Here is a 22,729-nt window from a genome sequence, read left to right as displayed (position 1 = left end):
TAAATGGGATATTTTGTGTTGCCTTCTAAATTCTTTCTTTTTCACTTAAAATATGTCTTTTCTTTCCATGCCAATCCATATAGATTGGTCTCTTTCTTTTGAATTGTTGCTTGTTATTGCCTTTACGGGTGCACCATAGTTTTATTTATTGATTCACCACTTGGTGGAATTTGGGTTGCTTTCCATTTTCTGCTCTTACAAACAATCCTCCCATAGCCCTCTCTGGGCACATGCAGAGTGCCTTTGCTATAAGGTACATTTAAAAATAACTTGCTGAAACTGTTTTTAGATTTAAATTATAGAATACGTTTTCATTTCACTCCAAAATTTTCCAGTCCCTATGGGCCTTGGTGAGTTTGATCCTTTGGATAGCCACATTTCATTGCTGGCTAAAACCATTTCCTATCTTTTCAACAAAATATGTCCAGATAATGGTGACAGCCACAGAAAGGTGAAATGTACATCTCAATAAGGCATTCCCTATTTTTAAGACCCACCCACAACTCACAGTCACTCATAGAGTGGCAGCCAAAACATTTTTTTAAATCCTCAGGATTTCAGAGGTCTTTCCCTTCAGCTGTAAAGCCTGGCAGCACGTTGTACCATTATAAAGTCTACCTCTTTTATAAGCACCAGTACCCTTCATTTCTAATTAAATTCTACGTTGAGTACACTTTGCTGGCAAGTCTGCAACTGACGCCCATCTCCACAAGGTGCTCACCTCTAGTATTTGTGGTTAGCATTCTGCACAGCCTGTATGCTTCATTATCTTTGTTTGATAAAACACTTGTCTCTTGAAAAGCATGAGGCCAGATTTGCTGAGTCATATGTGATGTTATTTTTGAACTGCACAAGCTCTACCACAAGGATTTGGGAAATTTATTATCTGACACAAATATGTCGGGGACTCCTCAGCTAAGGTTAGTTCAAAGACTGTCTATTTAGTAAGTGACTGGGTACTCTGAGACAGTGCTACTCAAAGTAGCTAGTCCAGAATGAGATAAGGTGCTCCTCGTTCGACAATGTAAATCAACACATTGTTTCATTCAGGGAGAAAATCTTGCTGTGAAAAAATGTTGACTAAATAGTGGGCTTGGTGATGTAGTTGATTTACTTTCTGGTGCCAGCTCCTTCACTTGGACACGGGTTTCTGAACCACATGATGAGCAGCACTGTTTAAAGTGACATCGAATGAATAAATGAATGAATGAGACATATCTAAGATAAATGACTTTTCAGGGTTGACGTGGGAGGATACGATTAAATAAAAATTTCCCTTTCAGTGGGACAATGTTCCTTGCCTGCTTTTGAGCTGCCACAGAGAGGGAAAGTTTATTTAAGGCACAAATAGCTCAACCGGCCACTGTTGCCCGTACTACTATTATTCCCTATCTCCCTATCGAGTTCATTTTCCCCTTCTTGTGTTTTGCCCTTCTTCCTGTTCTTATCTCCTTTTCCCATGCTCCTGCCATGGCATTTAAAGAGAGAAAAATAATGTATGGAGAGCTGATTGTATGGTCTATGTTTTACAACCAGTTAAATATAATTCTCACTACAACAGGGTGAGGAAGGTATTACTGTCCACTGTGTAAATAGAGAAGCTCAGTAACTTGGCCCAGGTCCCATATGTAATAAACTGACAGGCTTGAGAATTGAACCCAGGTTTGTTTGGTTCTCCCCAGGTGGTTGGGTCTCCTACTCTCACATCTAAGGAGGGTGCTAACAGAATCCAGGCCCTGGGACAGAACCGTTTAAGGTGCCCACACTGACACACTTAAGTTCCATTTTGGAACTTGGAGGCTCCATTAATTTCATAGTCACCTACTTTAATTGCCATGGTCCTGCCATGTGGCCCACTTCTCTGTGTTTGTGTTACATACATGTGCGTCCCTGTAGGCTGTGAATTCCTTCATCTAATCATCTTTGTATCCCTCGCAACAGTGTATGGGGCTTTGAAAGCGGCACACTCGATGGGGTTATGATGTTAAATATGCTAGTCTGAAAACTTCTTTATGCGCCTAAGATAAAGATTAAATGAATGAGACTGAGACTGAAGCCCTTAATACTTTAAGATGTTGCGGTATGAATTCTACTGCACATGTGTCTACTAATAAAGCAGGGCACAGTGAGGAGAAAGGCATCAGGCAGCCCGTCCTCCTGAAATGCACTCCTTGGTGTCCCTGGATTATGACCTTTGGAACGTCTTACTAGCCTCTAACTTCCTTGAGGGTAGGAACTGGTCTTTTCTTTATCGGTTCTCTAGTGCCTACATTTTCTGGCATACAGTTCCTGAAACTTGAAAAATACTTGTGAAATGGTTGAATGTGCTAAGTTCTCAGCATTTCCTCTTAAACTGCTGTTACTGGTGCTTACTATGGACCCCCATGTGGTTCTTAAATGACAGATTGTATCTGGCTTCTGCTTCTGAGGTTTCCTTGTACTGGACCGACATTTTCTTCTCCCAACTCCATCTCTTCCAGCTCCTGCTCTGCATCAGGCATAATTCTATGAGCAGAAGTACAGCTGGGAGGAAGGTGAGGGATGTGGGAGCATGGGCACCACGGTTTCTCCTGAGCAAATCTCCAAAAGGGAGATGTGACAGTTCTTAGAAGTATGGTGAAATGCAGTTTGAGGAATCAAAGTCGAGCGAGGCTGAAAGGAAAGAGGTCTATGGCAGATTCATATTGTGGTGGAAGCAGGCCTGCTACTTGGGTCACCTAACCTAGCAGACCCTAAGATATTACAGTTATTGGTGGAGGAAAAAATGTAGCAGAAGTTAAAGCAAAACCACTGTATACATACTCTTGATTTTTCTCGGCTCATTTTATTGAATAACTGAATGTATAAAAACCACATAGAGAACATTACTGGAAAAAAATTTTTTATTCTTCAAATATATAATGGATTCTTCACCACTCAAATTATTTCTATAATAATTTTATCTTTTTATTAAAACTATATATATATATATATATATATATATATATTTTTTTTTTTTTTGCGGTACGCGGGCCTCTCAATGTTGTGGCCTCTCCCGCTGCGGAGCACAGGCTCCGGACGCGCAGGCTCAGCGGCCGTGGCTCACGGGCCCAGCCGCTCCGCGGCACGTGGGATCCTCCCGGACCGGGGCACGAACCCGTGTCCCCTGCATCGGCAGGCAGACTCAACCACTGCGCCATCAGGGAAGCCCCGTAAATATATATTTTTAACACGTTTCATCTTTTCTCAAATGAATGACTATGGTATAATTGTGATTATCTTTAGCAACCAAAATCTATTTCCAGAAATTTAAACTTGATATGGAGAAAAATGCCATATCAAGTCCTTTGTACCTGATTTGGTGCTGAGGTTGAACTGGTGTATTGGTTTGTTCCAGGATCCAGAGGCTATTCCAAGCTTGAAAGCAAAGTGATAGTCTTAGGTTGGCCTTGGCTGCTTAAGGAACCTCTGGATGCGGGATGACTGGCTCTGCTCTGCACAGGACAGTTCCTTCTCAGGCTAGGCTGGAATCTCTGGGAACAGTGGACTGAGGTATGCACCATGTTCAGGCATTTGTTTGGGTGTCAGGTGGAGAGGACCCTATCTCTTATGTCAGATTTCTATCTATTGGTAATCATTTCTCCATAAAAATAAATGGCAAGTAGAAAGCTCTGGGTTCTTGATGATACCAATACTTTGCCCACAGTTCTCTCTCTCTTGATGATACTAAGACCAACGAAAAAGAAGACAAAAGCTGAGTTCACTGTGAACACTAGAGGCAGAAGTGACTGCGGCAACTGTGACGATAGTGGCAGAAACTGGGGACTGATTTTTGGATAGGTCTTCTGGGCTTGATTTATTCTAAGCAGCCAGCAGAGATCTAGGATTTGGACATACTGTGCTTGGATCTGTCCTCTTAGTTTTCTCCACTGTCCACTGACTTTAATTTTTTTTTTTTGCTCAAAAACAGGTTGAGGGAAAGAGTCTCCACCTCTATCACAGAATCTCCATAAAACTTAAGATCATACCCAAACTTCCCATTAGAGTGTCCACTATGAATTCAAAATTAAATAACTCAAATAAATAATGGGTAGGTAATGAGTTTTTTTTTAAGGTAGTAAAACGACAGGACCTCCATGATTTCTTCTTAGCATAATGCTAATCTTTCAAATGTGGGTAAAATCCCGTTTAGAGGGAAGGTTTGGAATCCTACATAAAAACGTAACGTGCGTTAAAACAGAAAATTCTTAAATATAAAAAAATTCAAGTGACCATATCCTTACTGATATTAACGTAACACAAATAAAATTACAATGAACATTAGCAAAAAATGCAGCTCATTTCTAGTTAACACATTGAAATAACTGATATTCAAACTGTAACTATTATAGCATGGACGTGTGAATGAAGTTCATGAACGTACACATGCTTCAAAGTAGAATCTGGCTTTGGGCTAGTAATTTTATTCTGATCCACAGTGTTTATGACTCTCCATTTCAGTTGTTTTTACTAACAAATTAGGAGATAAACCTAAATTTCTGACCCTTGGATTAATTAGAAAATAACTAAGAGTTATTCTTTTGTAAATTCAGTAAGAAGCTATTCTAAAATTGCTGTTTACTTATCCAATTCTCTAAATAAAAGCTCTTGGATAGTAATCTACTCTCCTAATTAAAGGAAAATATTATAACTCTCTCTCCAATTCCTATTTTAACTAGAAGAGCCACATCACTATTTCTAATGGTTTCTTCTGCATTTCGTATTTTAAAAAACGTTAGTAACACTACTTTCTGTAAAATACAAAACAGCATTGAAAGTATCCAGTGACTACTGGCATTCAGATTTTGAAGATACACCTTTATGATGAAATAACAGTCATGAAACAAACTGTTCAGAACCGTCAGAGTAACCATTTGAAAATCAGATTTATGACCCTCTTTAAAAATTTGTTAAAGCTATGCTGGTTTACATCAAAGTACTCCTAGCGAGGAGAAATGATGTACTGTACCGAAAAAACAAGACCTCATCAGGGGTCTTCTTAACTTGGCTCTGAACAACTTTAAAAGCCAAAAGATCTGCACCATATGTTGTTCTCAAGGTCAGTACCATGGGATGCCCTGTAAAAAGATCTTTTGGTATTACTGATAACAAAAGAACCTTGGATTGGATCCAAGATGGACATGTGTTATAAATGAATTCTGCTTTGTGGTAAAATACAGTTAAAGTACAATTCAACGTACTTACCAGAAAGCCTACATAAGCAAAGGTACTCCTTTGAAGCCAAAAATCTGATGCTGCTAAAGTGTCCAGTTTCTACTATTACAGCTTAATGTGGCTGATTTGAAATCATTTCCTTAGTCCTACAGAATCTTCTTGATTTTTAACATCTTACAATAGTGACCTGGCACTAGTTTAGGTCTATAAAAACATAATTGTCACAAGTCACCCAATAACATGACAACCAACACAAATTTCTGCACATCTTAAAAAAAAAAAAGCCTTTGGATAATAACACTAATGCGTAATGCTGCGGAGGATCCAAAGAAGCACTCTAAATGACAGATATTATTTAATGATGGTAATCATTTTCTGAAAAGCTGTACCAATAACAATTTTAGGTAGAACATAACATGAAATTATTTCATGAAATATAGTCTTGTTCTATGCTCTCCTGACACCACTCCCAAGAGAAAGCTTCCAGTCTATTGGCTGTTTCTTTGCTGATGAGACATTCATCCTTTAATTCCCTGATTGTCTTCCTCAATGATTTTTGTAAACGTCTTTCTCGGCCTAAAACATTCCGCAGACTTTTCTTGGTATCCTCTAGCTCGCTGATCACTTGATCTAATTTATGCTTAAGTTTCTTTGGACTGTCCATCACACTGTAGCTATGTTCCTAAAAACATAAACACCAAGTTATTAAACCAGACAGACAAGCAGTGAGATAAAAAATTATAACTAGGCCTCAGCTATTTCTCCACTTACTATACTTAGAGAAGATCTTTAAGTTGGTGACACTAAGAGGTTTAAAGAACACAGGAAGAGGATGGGGGTAGAACAGTATTTTTGGCGCCTAGGGCCTCCCTCTTTGTCTAAGGCCAGGCATACACGAGGAGTACAGAATCCTGTGGATGGGAAGTACTTCTCACCTGGAGGTAGGTATCTGCTTATGAACAGCGAGACATTCACAATGACTATACAGCTTTTGGTCCCTAAGTGTGGAGCTGCTAAGTTTAAGTTTTACCTATCACAAAAACTTAAATTTTTAAACTTTTAACTGAATTGCTTTATTTTGATGAATATTTCACTTTATAAGGTATGAAAGGAAAGGAGCACTGAAGCAGGTCCTCAGGCTGGGTGTTATGGATTTAGAGATGACTCTGGTCTTGGGGTTTTAAAGAGATAATTTAAGTTCTCAGTATTTACTGTGGTTATGTTTATGTCTGCTGGGTAGACTTTTCTTCATCCAAAAACAACACTGACATATCTTATAAATGTAACATAAAATAATTTTGAAAAGCTGTTACTTAAAATTAGTGAAGAGGACTTTGCTTTCAGCCAAGATGCAATAACATAGACTGGATTGACTCCTATCTAAAAAAACCCCAACACATGGCCAAAAGATGTAAAAATGTTTGAAGATAAACAGACATCAGGCAACGAAGGCAGATACTGCAGAGAGATGGGAAACAAAGAGGTGAGTCCTAAGATTGCCCAGCTTACTGCCTAAGTCCTAAGTCCAAAGAGGTGAGTCCTAAGATTGCCCAGCTTACTGCCTTGAGAGAGTTCTAGGCCAGTGCAAGGGGAGGAAACCCAGGTAGAGCTTGGTAGATAGAGTTGAGGAGATAGTGCAAAGTATCCAGGGAGACCAAGGTGGCTACAGTTCATAGGGCAAAGTATTAGAGAGGAAAGAGCTACACAGAGAGAGAACCCTGGAGATCTTCAGAGGCTCCCCCTCAAGTATTTCTTTGTAGGAAACTGCTCGAGGTTGAGGAAAGAGTGACCAGAACAGGTCAGGAGTGCCCTGAGCTCACAGGGCATAGACACTACTCCCACCAGGCAGACCAGATTCATGGGGCACTGAGCAGAGTATACAAAAGTCTTGCCTCAGTGGTGGAGAATAAATAGCCTGAGACTGAGCACTGTTCTAGTCCTACCTAACAAAGCAAAACCTGAAAGGATCAAATTGTTTCCAAATAACCAAACTCCGTAACCAAGCTCAAGAAAACAGGACAAAAAACTATCCAACATCCAGCAAGGTAAAATCCGGCACTCAAAATTTACCAGGCACACAAAGCAGCAGGAAAATACGAGCCATAATAAGAGATAAACCAATCAACAGAAACCAACCCAGAACTCACAAATGTTAGAATTAGCAGACAAGGGAATTAACAAAGTTAGTAAAACTGTATTATATATGTTTAAAAGTTAAGCAGAGACATGAAAGATATTAAAAGAGAATCAAATAGGATACCTGCACATAAAACTTACAATTTAAATTTATTTATAATAAATTTAATAGATTTGTTATCATAATAAATAATACATAACAGATTTACTATTATTTAAATCTCTTTAAAAGATAATTTATTGTTTAAACAAAAATAATAAAATGTAGTGTGGGGTTCATAGCATATGTAAAGTGAAATGTATGATAGCAGTAGCAGAAAAGGTTGGAGAGGAGAAATAAAGTATATTATGATAAGATTCATATACCATATGCTAAGTGGAATAATATCACTTATCATGTAGCCTGTGGTAAATTAAAGATGGATGCTATAAACCCAAAAGCAACTATCAAAGAGTTATGGCTGATGAGTGGAAAAAAGGAGACAAAATGGAATTGTAAAAAAAATTCAGTTAATCTAAAAGAAGGCAAAAAAAGAAGAAAATGAGAACAAAGAACAAATGGAACAGGAAATAAGTAAGATGACAGATTTAAACCAAACCATATCACATTAAGTAATGTGATATAAAAAAATTTAAAGTAATGTAATAATAATCACATTAAGTGTAGAGTTTAAATAATCCAATTAAAAGGCAGAAATTATCAGGTTATATTAAAAAAATCAAGACCCAAGAGTACATGCTGCCCAGAAAAAAAGCACTTTAAAGATAAAAAGACACAAACAGGTTGAAAGTAAAGGAGTTGAAAAAGATACACTACAATAACACTAATAAACAGAGAACTAGAGTGGATATGTTACTATCAGACAAAGTAGACTTCAGAGCAATGAATACTACCAGGGATAAAGAAGGCCACTTCTTAAAAATAAAGGGGTTAATTTATGAAGACATAAGAATACTAAATATTTAGTACCTAATAACAGCTGCAAAATGTAACAAGCAAAAACTGACAATTTAAGGAGAATTAGACAAATCCACAGGTATACTAGAAGATTAACAGCTCTCTCTCAATAAAAGACAGAACAAGTAGACAGAAATTAATTAAGAATGCAGATTTGAACATTATCAATTTGACCTAATTGACATTTATAGAACATTCTGGCTAACATCAGCAAACTATACATTCTTTGCAAATGTATGCAGAACGTTTACCAAGACAGACCATATTGTAGGCTATAAGTCTCAAAAAAATTAAAAGCATTCAAGTCACACAATGTATATTCTCTGACCACAACAGAATTAAGTTAGAAATTAATAATAGAAAGATATTGGGGAAATTCCCCAATATTTGCAAACTATATAGCACACTTCCAAACAACCCATGGATCAAAGAACAAATCAAAATGGAATTTGGAAGTATTTTGAACTAAATGAAAATGAAAACACATTTAATTTGTGGAATGCTGCTAAAGCAATACTTAAGGAGAAATTAATATCACTAAATGCTAACGTTAGAAAGGAAGAAGCCTCAAATCTATGACCTCAGCTTCCATCTTAAGAAACTAGAAAGATGAGGGCTTCCCTGGTAGCGCAGTGGTTGAGAGTCTGCCTGCCGATACAGCGGACACGGGTTTATGCCCCAGTCTGGGAAGATCCCGCATGCCGCGGAGCGGCTGGGCCTGTGAGCCATGGCTGCTGAGTCTGCGTGTCCGGAGCCTGTGCTCCCGTTGAGCCTGTGCTCAACGGGAGAGGCCACGGCAGTGAGAGGCCCGCGTACCCCAAAAAAAAAAAAAAAAAAAGAAAGAAACTAGAAAGATGAGCACATTTTACTGAAATAAGTAAAAGGAAATAATAAAGATGAGTGGAAATCAGTGAAGTAGAAAATAAAAACAAAAAAAAATGAGAAAAATCAGTGAAAGCTAGTTCTTGACAAGATCAATAAAACTGATAAATCTCTAGGCAGACTAATCAGCAATAAAAGAAAACAGAAACAAATCACTGACATCAGAAATGAGACAGATGGTATCACTACAGATTCTATAGATATTGAAAAGATAATAAGGAAATATTTTGAATAATTTTAAGCTAATAAACTTGACAACTGAAATAAAATGGACAAATCCCTTGGAAGGTAACTAGCTCCTTAAAACACTTTCCCACAAAGAAAATTACAGTCCCAGATTGTTTTACTGGGGAATTCTACCAAATATTTATAGAAGAAATAACTGCAAATCTATACAAAGTTTTCTAGAAAATTGAAAAATAAGGCAACATTTTCTAACTTTTTCTTTGAGGTTAGCATTATTCTGATACTGAAACCAGACAAAGACATTCAAAGGAAAGAAAACTATAGGCCAATATTCTTTGTGAACATACAAGGAAAGATTCTAAACTAAATTTTAAATCTAATCCAACAATATATAAAAGGAATAACATCATGAAGAAGTAGGGTTTATTCCAGAATGCAAGGCTGGTTTAACATTAAGAAATTAACTGGGGAATTCCCTGGTGGTCCAATGGTTAGGACTCTGCTTTTACTGCCGAGGGCCCAGGTTCAAATCCCTGGTGGGGTAACTAAGATCCCACAAGCCATGTGGTGTGGCCAAAAATAAAAATAAAAACAAATCAATCAGTGTAACTAATCATACTAACAAACTAAAAAATAAAACCCAAATGATCTCTCAGCAGACACAGAAAAAGCATTTGACAAAACATTCCTTTCTGATAAAAATTCTCAGCAAAGTAGGAGTAGAAAGGCACTTCCTATGTAACAGTATGGATGGACCTAGAGGGTACTATGCTAAGTGAATTTAAGTCAGACAGAAAAGGACAAATACTGTATGATTTCACTTATACGTGGAATCTAAAAAACAAAACAAATGAACAAACATGAAGCAGAAACAAAGATGTAGATACAGAGAATAAACAGGTGATTGCTAGAGGGGGTGGGGAGGAAAGAAACAGGTGAGGAAGTAGGAGGAACAAACTTCCAGTTACAAAGTAAATGAGTCAAAGGTATGAAAGGTACAAGTGTTGGGAATACAGTCAATAACTATGTAATATCTTTATATGGTGACATATTGTAACTATACTTATTGTGATCAGTTTGAAATGTATAGAAATATGGAATCACTATGTTGTATAACAGGAAATAACATAATGTTGTAGGTCAATTATACTTCAAAAACAGACAAACAAACTCAGAAAAAGAGTTCATATTTGTGGTTATCAGAGGCAGGGGATAGGAGGAGGGAGAATTGGATGAAGGCAGTCAAAAGGTAAGAACTTCCAGTTATAAGAGAAATAAGTACTAGGGATATAATGTACAACATGACAAATATAATTAACACTGCTGTGTTATATATGAAAGTTGTTAAGAGAGTATATCCTAAGACTTCTCACCACAGGAAAAAATTTTTTTTCTATTTCTCTAACTTTGTTTATATGAGATAATGGATGTTCACTAAACTCACTGTGATAATCACTTCCTGATATATGTAAATCAAACCATTACTGTACACTCTAAACTTATACAGGGCTATATGTCAATTATATCTCAGTAAAACTGAAAGAAAAAAATTGAAAGGTACTTCCTCAATCTGATAAAGGGCAGTTATGAAATAACATATTTAATATCATATGAATATCTTTAATAGTGAAAGACTGAACAACTTCCTCCTAAAATCAGGAGCAAAGCATAAAGATCATTTCTCAGTACTTCCCTTCAGCATAACCTTGGAGGTTCAAGGTAGTGCAATAAAGCAAGAAAAAGAAATGAAAGGCACTCATATTGGAAAGGAAGAATTAACACTGTTTTTTTTTTTTTTTTTTTTGGCCACGCTACGTGGCTTGTGGGATCTTAGTTCCCCAAGCAGGAACTGAACCTGGGCCCTCAGCAGTGCAAGTGTGGAGTCCTAACCACTGGACCGCCAGGGATACCATAAAACTGTTTTTAATGACAGACACCATGATTGTCTATGTAGAAAACCGGATAACCTCTAAAAAAAAGCTTTGATAATTAATATGTGAGTTTAGCAAGTTTGACAGATACAAGATTGATATACAAAAGTCAATTTATTTAATAGAGAGAGGACAGCAGAAGCAAAGAACTACAATCCTGCAGCCCGTGGAACAAAAACCACATTCACAGAAAGATAGACAAGATGAAAAGGCAGAGGGATACATACCAGATGAAGGAACAAGATAAAACCCCAGAGAAACAACTAAATGAAGTGGAGATAGGCAACCTTCCAGAAAAAGAATTCAGAATAATGAAAGTGAAGATGATCCAGGACTGTGGAAAAAGAATGGAGGCAAAGATCAAGAAGATGCAAGAAATGTTTAACAAAGACCTAGAAGAATTAAAGGACAAACACCTAGAAGAATTAAAAAACAAACAAACAGAGATGGACAATACAAAAACTGAAATAAAAAATACACTAGAAGGAATCAATAGCAGAATAACTGAGGCTGAAGAACAGATAAGTGACTTGGAAAACAAAATGGTGGAATTCACTGCCACGGAACAGAATAAAGAGAAAAGAATGAAAAGAAATGAAGACAGCCTAAGAGACCTCTGGGACATTAAATGCAACAACATTCGCATTATAGGGGTCCCAGAAGGCGAAGAGACAGAGAAAGGACCCGAGAAAATATTTGAATAGATTGTAGTAGAAAACTTCCCTAACATGGGAAATGAAATAGCCACCCAAGTCCAGGAAGCACAGAGAGTCACATACAGGATAAACCCAAGGAGAAACACGCCAAGACACACAGTAATAAATTGGCAAAAATTAAAGACAAAGAAAAGTTATTGAAAGCAGCAAGGGAAAAAGGACAAATAATGTACAAAGGAACTCCCATAAGGTTAACAGCTGATTTCTCAGCAGAAATTTCTCAGCCAGAAGGGAGTGGCATGATATACTTAAAGTGATGAAAGGGAAGAACCTACAGCCAAGATTACTCTACCCGGCAAGGACCTAATTCAGATTCGATGGAGAAATCAAAAGCTTTACAGACAAGCAAAAGCTCAGAGAATTAAGCACCACCAAACCAGCTCTACAACAAATGCTAAAGGAACTTCTCTAAGTGGGAAACACAAGAGAAGAAAAGGACCTACAAAAACAAACACAAAACAATTAAGAAAATGGTCATAGGAACATACATATAGGTAATTACCTTAAACGTGAATGGATTAAGTGCCCAAACCAAAAGACACAGGCTTGCTGAATGGATACAGAAACAAAACCCATTTATATGCTGTCTAAAAGAGACCCACTTCAGACCTAGGGACACATACAGACTGAAAGTGAGGGGATGGAAAAAGATATTCCATGCAAATGGAAATCAAAAGAAACCTGGCGTAGCAATACTCATATCAGATAAAATATACTCTAAAATAAAGAATGTTACAAGAGACAAGGAAGGACACTACATAATGATCAAGGGATCAATCCAAGAAGATGATATAACAATTATAAATATATATGCACACAACATAGGAGCACCTCAATACATAAGGCAACTGCTAACAGCTGTAAAAGAGGAAATCGACAGTAACACAGTAATAGTGGGGGACGTTAACACCTCACTTACACCAATGGACAGATCATCCAAAATGAAAATAAATAAGGAAACAGAAGCTTTGAATCACACAATAGACCAGATAGATTTAATTGATATTTATAGGACACTGCATCCAAAAACAGCAGATTACACTTTCTTCTCAAGTGTGCACGGAACATTCTCCAGGATAGATCACATCTTGGGTCACAAATCAAGCCTCAGTAAATTTAAGAAAACTGAAATCACATCAAGCATCTTTTCCAACCACAATGCTATGAGATTAGAATGAATTACACAGAAAAAAACATAAAAAACACAAACACATGGAGGCTAAACGATACGTTACTAAATAACCAAGAGATCATTGAAGAAATCAAAGAGGAAATCAAAAAATACCTAGAAACAAATGACAATGCAAACAGGACGATCCAAAACCTATGGGATGCAGCAAAAGCAGTTCTAAGAGGGAAGTTTATAGCTATACAAGCCTACCTCAAGAAACAAGAAAAATCTCAAATAAACAATCTAACCTTACACCTAAAGGAACTAGAGAAAGAAAAACAAACAAAACCCAAAGTTAGCAGAAGGAAAGAAATCATCAAGATAGAGCAGAAAAAAAATGAAATAGAAACAAAGAAAACAATAGCAAAGATCAATAATACTAAAAGCTGGTTCTTTGAGAAGATAAACAAAATTGATAAACCCTTAGCCAGACTCCTCAAGAAGAAGAGGGAGAGGACTCAAATCAATAAAATTAGAAATGAAAAAGGAGAAGTTACGACACTGCAGAAATACAAAGCATCCAGAGAGATTACCACAAGCAACTCTATGCCAATGGACATAGACTCTATGCCAAATGGACTCTATGCCAAATGGACAACCTGGAAGAAATGGACAAATTCTTAGAAAGGTATAACCATCCAAGGCAGAACCAGGAGGAAATAGAAAATATGAACAGACCACTCACAAGTAATGAAATTGAAACTGTGATAAAAAAATCTTCCAACAAACGAAAGTCCAGGACCAGATGGCTTCAGAGGTGAATTCTATCAAACATTTAGAGAAGAGCTAACACCCATCCTCTCTCAAACTCTTCCAAAAAATTGCTGAGGAAGGAACACTGCCAAACTCATTCTATGAGGCCACCATCACCCTGATACCAAATCCAGACAAAGGTACTACAAAAAAAGAAAATTACAGACCAATATCACTGATGAATATAAATGCAAAAATTCTCAACAAAATACTAGCAATCAGAATCCAACAGCACATTAAAAGGATCATACACCATGATCAAGTGGAATTTATCCCAGGAATGCAAGGATTCTTTAATATACGCAAATCAATTAACGTGATACACCGTATTAACAAATTGAAGAATAAAAACCATATGGTCATCTCAATAGATGCAGAAAAAGCTTTTGACAAAATTCAACACCCATTTATGATAAAAACTCTCCAGAAGGTGGGCACAGAGGGAACCTACCTCAACATAATAAAGGCCATATACGACAAACCCACAGCAAACATCCTTCTCAATGGTGAAAAAGTGAAGCATTTCCTCTAAGATCAGGAACAAGACAAGGATGTCCACTCTCACCACTATTATTCAACACAGTTTTGGAAGTCCTAGCCATGGCAATCAGAGAGGAAAAAGAAATAAAAGGAATACAAATCAGAAAAGAAGAAGTAAAACTGTCACTGTTTGCAGATGAAATGATACTATACATAGAGAATCCTAAAGATGCTACCAGAAAACTACTAGAGCTAATCAATGAATTTGGTAAAGTTGCAGGATACAAAATTAATGCACAGAAATCTCTTGCATTCCTATACACTAATGATGAAAAATCTGAAAGAGAAATTAAGGAAACACTCCCATTTACCACTGCACGAAAAAGAATAAAATACCTAGTAGTAAACCTACCTAAGGAGACAAAAGACCTGTATGCAGAAAACTATAAGACACTGATGAAAGAAATTAAAGATGATACCAACAGATGGAGAGATGTAACATGTCCTTGGATTGCAAGAATCAATATGGTGAAAATGACTATACTGCCAAAAGCCATGTACAGATTCAATGCAATCCCTATCAAACTACCAATGGCATTTTTCCAGAACTAGAACAAAATATCTTAAAATTTGTATGGAGACACAAAAGACCCCAAATAGCCAAAGCAGTCTTGAGGGAAAAAAACGGAGCTGGAGGAATCAGACTCCCTGACTTCAGACTATACTACAAAGCTACAGTAATCAAGACAATATGGTACTGGCACAAAAACAGAAACATAGATCAATGGAACAATATAGAAAGCCCAGAGATAAACCCACGCACCTAGGGTCAACTAATCTATGACAGAGGAGGCAAGGATATACAATGGAGAAAAGACAGTCTCTTCAATAAGTGGTTCTGGGAAAACTGGACAGCTACATGTAAAAGAATGAAATTAGAACACTCCTTAACACCATACACAAAAATAAACTCAAAATGGTTTCGAGACCAAAATGTAAGACCGGACACTATAAAACTCTTAGAGGAAAACATAGGAAGAACACTCTTTGACATAAATCACAGCAAGATCTTTTTTGATCCACCTCCTAGTGTAGTGGAAATAAAAGCAAAAATAAACAAATGGGACCTAATGAAACTTCAAAGCTTTTGCACAGCTAAGGAAACCATAAACAAGGTAAAAAGACAACCTTCAGAATGGGAGAAAATATTTGCTAACGAATCAACGGACAAAGGATTAATGGATTAATGGATTAATGGATTAATCCAAAATATATAAACAGCTCATGCAGCTCAATATTAAAAGAACAAACAACCCAATCCAAAAATGGGCTGAAGACCTAAATAGACATTTCTCCAAAGAAGATATACAGATGGCCAAGAAGCACATGAAAAGCTGCTCAACATCACTAATTATTAGAGAAATGCAAATCAAAACTACAATGAGGTATCACCTCACACCAGTTAGAATGGGCTTCATCAGAAAATCTACAAACAACAAATGCTGGAGAGGGTGTGGAGAAAAGGGAACCCTCTTGCACTGTTGCTGGGAATGTAGATACAGCCACTATGGAGAACAGTATGGGGATCCTTAAAAAACTAAAATTAGAATTACCGTATGATCCAGCAATCCCACTACTGGACATATACCCAGAAAAAAACATAATTCAAGAAGACACATGCATCCCAATGTTCATTGCAACACTATTTACAATGGCCAGGTCATGGAAGCAACCTAAATGCCCATCGACAGACGAATGGATAAAGAAGATGTGGAACATATATACAATGGAATATTACTCAGCCATAAAAAGGAATGGAATTTGGTCATTTGTTGAGATGTGGATGGTTCTAGAGACTGTCATACAGAGTGAAGGAAGTCAGAAAGAGAAAAACAAATATCCTATATTAACGCAAATATGTGGAACCTAGAAAAATGGTACAGATGAACCGGTTTGCAGGGCAGAAATTGAGACACAGATGTAGAGAACAAATGTATGGACACCAAGCGGGGAAAGTGTAGGGGTGGTGGTGGTGTGATGAATTGGGAGATTGGGATTCACATGTATACACTGATGTGTATAAAATTGATGACTATTAAGAACCTGCTGTATAAAAAAATAAAATAAAAAAGTAAAAAAAAAATTTATTTCCCCACTTCAACAGTAAATAAAACAACACTGTCTATAACAGCATCCAAATATATAAAATATTTAGGGATAAATCTGATAAAAGGAGTGAAAGACCTGTATACTGAAAACTACAAAACACTGCTGAGAGAATTTAAAGGTCTAAATAAATTATGTGATACAATGAATTCATGGGCTGGAAGACATAAAATTGTCTTATTAAGATGTCAGTTCTTCCCAAGTAGATCTGTAGGTTCAACATAATCCCAGTCAAAACTCCAGCAGGATTTTTGTAGAAATTTATAAAGTAATTCTAAAATTCATATGAACATGCAAAGGACCCAGAATATCCAAAACAACTTTGAAAAAGAACAAAGTTGGAAGATTAACACTGTCTTATTTCAAGAATTATTATAAAGCTATAGTAATCAAGACAGTAAAACAGATCTGGATTCCAGGCCTGGTTCTAACATCAACAGGCAATGAGATGAATAAAGCTTCAATAATGTGTGTGTACGACTGTCCTTTAAGAAAACCTAAAGACATAACTATTTTTTAAATTAGATATTTCCATATAGAAACTATAGTACCTATAGGGAGGAATTAATTATTGTATTTTATTGGTTGAAATATCCTTGTGAAAGCACTCTTTGAACTATGTAACAAAAGATTAACTACCTGTGGATCGTTATTGCAAATATATAAATTATAATGCCGCTGGGAAGCAATATTTCTGGATATTACATATTTAAAAAAAATCTCAAACACCTAAACTCCTAGTTTTTCAATAAGATTTTGAAAACTTAATCCTAAGAGAGAGGACATGGTCATCTTAATATTAACATTAGCCCAGTAAGTAATTTTACTTACAAAAATGAACTGGGACTGGAATTCTTCGATACACGAGGAAGCACCAACAAGCTGGTGATTGTGGTTTGTGACTGGAAGGGCTTTGAGGGTGAAGTTTTTCCTACAATGAAGATTTTCTCTTTTCCCCTGTTAAGAATAGTTAATAACAATCATTGTAGATTTTCTATCCTTTGGAAAAATTTTAACCTTCTTAACTGTATGTAGTAAAATTAATATATTTCTTTTTCTGGAAATTGCTATTAAAAGTCAGTAAAAGTTAGGGGCTTCCCTGGTGGCACAGTGGTTGGGAGTCCACCTGTCGATGCAGGGGACACGGGTTTGTGCCCCGGTCCAGGAGGATCCCACATGCTGCGGAACGGCTGGGCCCGTGAGCCATGGCCGCTGAGCCTGCGCGTTCGGAGCCTGTGCTCCGCAACGGGAGAGCCCACAACAGTGAGAGGCCTGTGTACTGCAAAAAAAAAAAAAAAAAAAGAAAAGTCAGTACAATTTAAATTTACTGAGAGTATTTTAAAGGAACTTCCCCAAAGTAACTCTAAAGTTGATCTGGAAACATGAATTTTTCTGGAAAAAGAGTGACAATGAGGGAAGATATACCCTACAAAGTATTAAAAACACCCTACTCAGTAACAATAGTTTAAAAAGTGTACTACTCTCTTAGAAAAATCTGAATAGATCATGTAGATAAAAGCCTTTAGGATAAAAAGTGTCATTCTAAATAAGTGGAGAAAGGCTATAAATCATGAAAAAATGAACTAATTATGAAAAACAGTTATATCCTTTATGTATAAGTCAAAATGAAATTCTATATACTGAAAATTTATGTAAGAATGAAAACAATGAGGAAGTAGAAAAATACATGGGAAATATTTACATAATCTTAAAGGCTAAAGTCAGATAGCACAAGAGAAAATATAGGACTACTCAAAAAAAAGTCTGAATTTCAAACAAAACAAAACAAAACAAACCAACCCCATAATGTGAGCTAAGGACAAATAACAAAAAGTAACTGCAACATAGATGGCAGTTAAATGATTCATAGCCTCAATATCTAGTGTTGTTCCAAAACAGCTTAGAAAAAGACGAAAATAGAAGAGGACCTGAATAAGTGATTCACATAAGAAATAAAAACGTCTAATAAACATGAAAAAAATGCAGAAACACATTTTCTAATATTCATATTAGAAATAATCATTTTCTAATATTCAGAGATAAATTAAAACAATAAGATGGCATTTTTGCCTATCAATTTTACCAAAGATTAAAATCACAATTTACATTGAGGATTAGGGGGAACAGACACTTTTATGCATAACTAGTAGGTAAGCAGATTGGTATAAGCTTTATGGTGGGCCTTTATATATGTTGACTTCACTATAAAGTTTAGTTAAAAAATTGATGTTCCATATAGGTTCATCTTAAAAACGTGATCCCTTGAGCTGCAACACAATCATGCGGGGTGCTTGTTAAAAGTGCAGATTCCTAGACTCCAAACCAAACTTGCTGAATCAAATTCTTTGGGAGAGGGGCACAGGATTCTGCATTTTAAGCAAGCTCCCTGGATAATACTTATGTAGACTAAAGTTTGAAAGCCATTGTTGTGGGAAAAAAATATATTTTTAAGAGGACATTTGTCACACTGTCCTTGTGTCTTTTTTTTTTTCTTTTGGCCATGCCACATGGCTTGCGGGATCTGATCAGGGATCGAACCCGTGCCCCTGCAGTGGAAGCGTGGAGTCTTAACCAGTGGACCACCAGGGAAGTCTCCTTGTGGAAAAATGTTTAACATCATGGAAAACAGTAGTTAAGAGTGAACTTTGGAGCCAAAATGCCTGGGTTCAAGTCCAGCCTCTACCATTTAACAGCAGTGCGACTTGGGGAATGTATTTCAGCTTTCTGAGCCTAAGTTTTCTCAAGTGGTTAAATGCGAATAATAATAGTATTTAACTCTTATGGTTGTTTTGAGGACTAAAAGAGTTTATATGTAAAGTGCTTAGACTAGTGCCTGGCACACAGCCAGCACTATATGAATGTTGAAAGAACGAAAGAGTGAAGCAAAAAATAAAAAGGATATACAGTATAATTCTATTTTGTAAGAATATATATAGATGAATTTATATACAAACATACACATACAAATGACTGGAAAGATACACATCAGAATGTTAACAGTATTATTTCTGGATTACGTGATTATTGTTAATTTTAATTTTCTTTTTGATTGTATCATCTAATTTCCTATAATAAAAAATTCACTTGTTATTAGGAAATAGTTTTTCAAAGTTAGTAATTTATGGTTTATTTGATTTAGTATGTCCATATTTCTTAAGGTCCTCCTAACATTACAGATGACTCCCTGCTATAGGAAACAAACCCTTGAGAGCAAATTGCACAAGATACTGTACACTTATTAATATAGAAGTAAGTGAGGCAGTCTCCACCGGATAGCTCAGGTACTGCAATATGAACAGCCGCAAACGTGACCCAGACCACCTGGAAGCGGGCACTCTTCTAGACTACTTTCCTCGTTTCCAGCTGTCAGGAAGGAGACACCTTTCAATGGAGGTTCACGACTATTGTTGTGGGAACCCACAGGCTCTCCCTGAATTCTCCACATTGGAATCAGTCAGTCTCTATAGTTTCTGGACATGAATACACTTTCAGGTATACGAAGTCAAGTGAGATAGTGAGGGTGAAGCAGCCCACCCACGGCACTAACATCATTGAGGAAAAAACACAGAATTCAACCAGAGTTTACTTCAACAATTGTTTAATTGTCTTTTTCTGACCTCTCTTCTTTCCTTCTCCTGTTTTGGTTTTCTACCTTCTAGTCCTACCTAGGCTTTAAGCTTGAATGTGTGTGTGGGGCTCTAAAACTATACCTTGGGGCTGTCAGAGGTTCTGCTCTTGACTTCTGCTGCAGTGTGAGGAGCACTGCCACCTTGGAACTCCAGTTCAACCCTCTCATGTTCCTCCAGTTTTCAGACACGAATCTTGAGCTATACCAACTCCTAAGGTAGCCTGCTTCACCAAACCTTAATAATATACAGATATTTCTGAGTGGATTCTGGTAAAATTCTCCTACTACTCATTACAAAAGCTTAAGCAGCGGTTTACAAACCTAAAAACTTAAAGAATGGGCTTCAAATTAATAAGCAAACAATAAAAATGGTAGCAAGTGTGGTGAAGTTTCTTAAATAGTACCATAAAAAGTGGGTAATGGGGCTTCCCTGGTGGCGCAGTGGTTGAGAGTCCACCTGCCGATGCAGGGGACACGGGTTCGTGCCCCGGTCCGGGAGGATCCCACATGCCGCGGAGCGGCTGGGCCTGTGAGCCATGGCTGCTGGGCCTGCGCGTCTGGAGCCTGCGCTCCGCAAAGGGAGAGGCCGCAACAGTGAGAGGCCGCGTACCACAAAAAAAAAAAAAAAAAAGTGGGTAATGATGGTAAGCAGTATGTCATAAACAAACCTGTGAGTGAGATGGGGAATCAAAGATAGAGGGTATGACTCCAGGTTTCAGTTTAATATTTGGAGTACTTCTGTCAAAGTCTGTCTTCTTAAAGTGCCTTGAACACAGCACATCTCCTTTTTTAGGCTCCCAAATGTCTACAGCATTCACATCAAGTCTTTTCATTGCTAATACCCATTTTCTTTTGACGTTTTCATCTGTGGGGAATCTAGAAAAACATACAAGAAGTATTTTAAAATTAAACACTATAGATATATATATCTATATACTATATATATAGATATATATGTATCTATATATATAGATATACTATATATATACAAGAAGCATTTTAAAATTAAACACTATAGATATATATATCTATATACTATATCTATATATCTATATATCTATATACTTGAATTAAGGCTGTGCCTAAATTGATTCTTGGTATTACTGTTGGGAACTGGAATATTGAGGAAACCATCATGACTCATGCTTTCTTAACTTTCAGTTTTCACAGTCAGATTTTTCTACCAAACATGCTGCAGGCATATGGCCCTCATTTACATCTTTCTCACATTATAAAGAAGAAAAGTTTCAAAAGACATTTAACACCTTTTAGTAAGATCCACACCTGAAGGTTTTTCTTCATCTGTAGATGATAAAGAATATCACTTGGGCCTTTTCCTATCTGAGGAATTTATCCCAGATGAACAGAGACACTTGTACTTTCATTCTTCTGTCAGCATCAAAAAAATTGCTTAGTACAGCATTTAATACAAAACAGGGGTATAAATGCTTAGTGAATGAATGCAGAGAACACCTGCAGAGTTTGGAATTCTGGAGATCAGAATTATTTTGAGATCTGGAGGCCAATAACCATATCTTTTCCAATTTTTCCAGCTGGTTCAAATCCTTTTTGGAATACGGTAGGGTACACATACTCATTTTTGATTTCCTTATACCTAGCAAAGTAGTTAGCAGGTCTTTCTCTGGCACACAGCACAGTGTCTGGCCCAAAAGCAGCAAAATAAACCTTTAGCAAATGCATAATTATTAAATCTTATTGCTTCTTCTTTCCTATTCTGTCAGAAGAACGACTAAAATTTTAAATTAGGACGATCTTGGTTGTAATTTGGTTCAGGACCATCCTGAACTTGTAATTTATATTTTTTCTCTACAACATAGGCTTGATCTATTTCTAAAGGATAGAATATATTTAGGCAAAGATCCTTCGGATTGTAAACTATACGTAAACAACACTGAACTTCTTAGGAGGTATGTTAAAATACAAAGTAATAATATTAGCAAAAATGAGGTTGATGATAGTTTTGGTAATCAGCCTGTGATACCTTTGCAGGTATCTTAAGCTTCTAAACGAAATGATAAAAGTGTAAGAGTATCACTGTCATTTCAAATTCAACTCAAAAGGCTATTTAAAAAGAACCTGAGAACTAAAGTTCAAAATTGAACGTCTAGGGCGTATAGCTCAGGGGTACAGCATTTGGCTGCAAAACTGATGATTTAAGTAGAACTATCTTTTGCTTTTTCTAACAGTCAGAAGTACTTGGCTTAACTACAGCAGAATCTTACACGTGAAATGTCAGTCCTTTTAGCTTGGAATTTGGTAAACAGCGAGAAGCACATCCAACGGCCGAGCAACATTTCACCATGGTTTTAGCAACTCATACCAGAACTGAAAGAAAATTAAAAGGGTTAGTTAACTCCAAAGCTAAGAGTGACACAGTTACCGTTCCCGGTACCTTCCAGTATGTTCTAGGTAACATGAAATCATGCTAGAAAGCCAAAGGGAAATATTTTCTTGCAAAACCTGCAGCTCTGCTCATACAATTTTCTAGGGGTTTGGCTTCTTTAATAA

The 22,729-nt window shown here is 36.7% G+C and overlaps 2 protein-coding genes across 5 annotated transcripts in view; both read right to left on the bottom strand.

Annotated features, from left to right (window-relative positions):
* ODAPH (odontogenesis associated phosphoprotein) overlaps positions 1–21,000 on the bottom strand; it is a 30,493-nt gene extending 9,493 nt beyond the window's left edge. For 2 of the 3 annotated variants that reach the window (XM_073805339.1, XM_073805340.1), the window contains exon 1: positions 20,869–21,000. The gene's annotated coding sequence lies outside the window, so the exon portion shown is untranslated. Of the gene's footprint in view, positions 1–17,403; positions 17,522–20,868 lie in introns of those variants that run through there. The other variant, XM_033857141.2, reaches the window with a different exon arrangement.
* THAP6 (THAP domain containing 6) lies at positions 5,536–22,550 on the bottom strand. 2 transcript variants are annotated; one of them, XM_019932722.3, is made up of 4 exons: positions 22,444–22,550; positions 20,869–21,076; positions 17,404–17,529; positions 5,536–5,875 (listed from the first exon to the last, which is right to left on the bottom strand). In XM_019932722.3, the coding sequence occupies exons 1-4, from the start codon at positions 22,521–22,523 to the stop codon at positions 5,621–5,623; spliced, it is 669 nt and encodes a 222-aa protein (XP_019788281.1). In that variant the 5' UTR covers positions 22,524–22,550; the 3' UTR covers positions 5,536–5,620. The 2 variants fall into 2 exon arrangements, with proteins under 2 accessions (XP_019788281.1, XP_033713031.1); XM_033857140.2 differs by lacking the exon at positions 17,404–17,529.
* Positions 22,551–22,729: the final 179 nt, after the last annotated feature.

Source organism: Tursiops truncatus, chromosome 5, assembly GCF_011762595.2.
Source record: "Tursiops truncatus isolate mTurTru1 chromosome 5, mTurTru1.mat.Y, whole genome shotgun sequence".
Lineage (NCBI taxonomy): Eukaryota > Metazoa > Chordata > Mammalia > Artiodactyla > Delphinidae > Tursiops > Tursiops truncatus.
The sequence above is the reverse complement of the archived record's forward strand: the minus strand, read 5'-3'. Positions and strand labels throughout refer to the sequence as shown.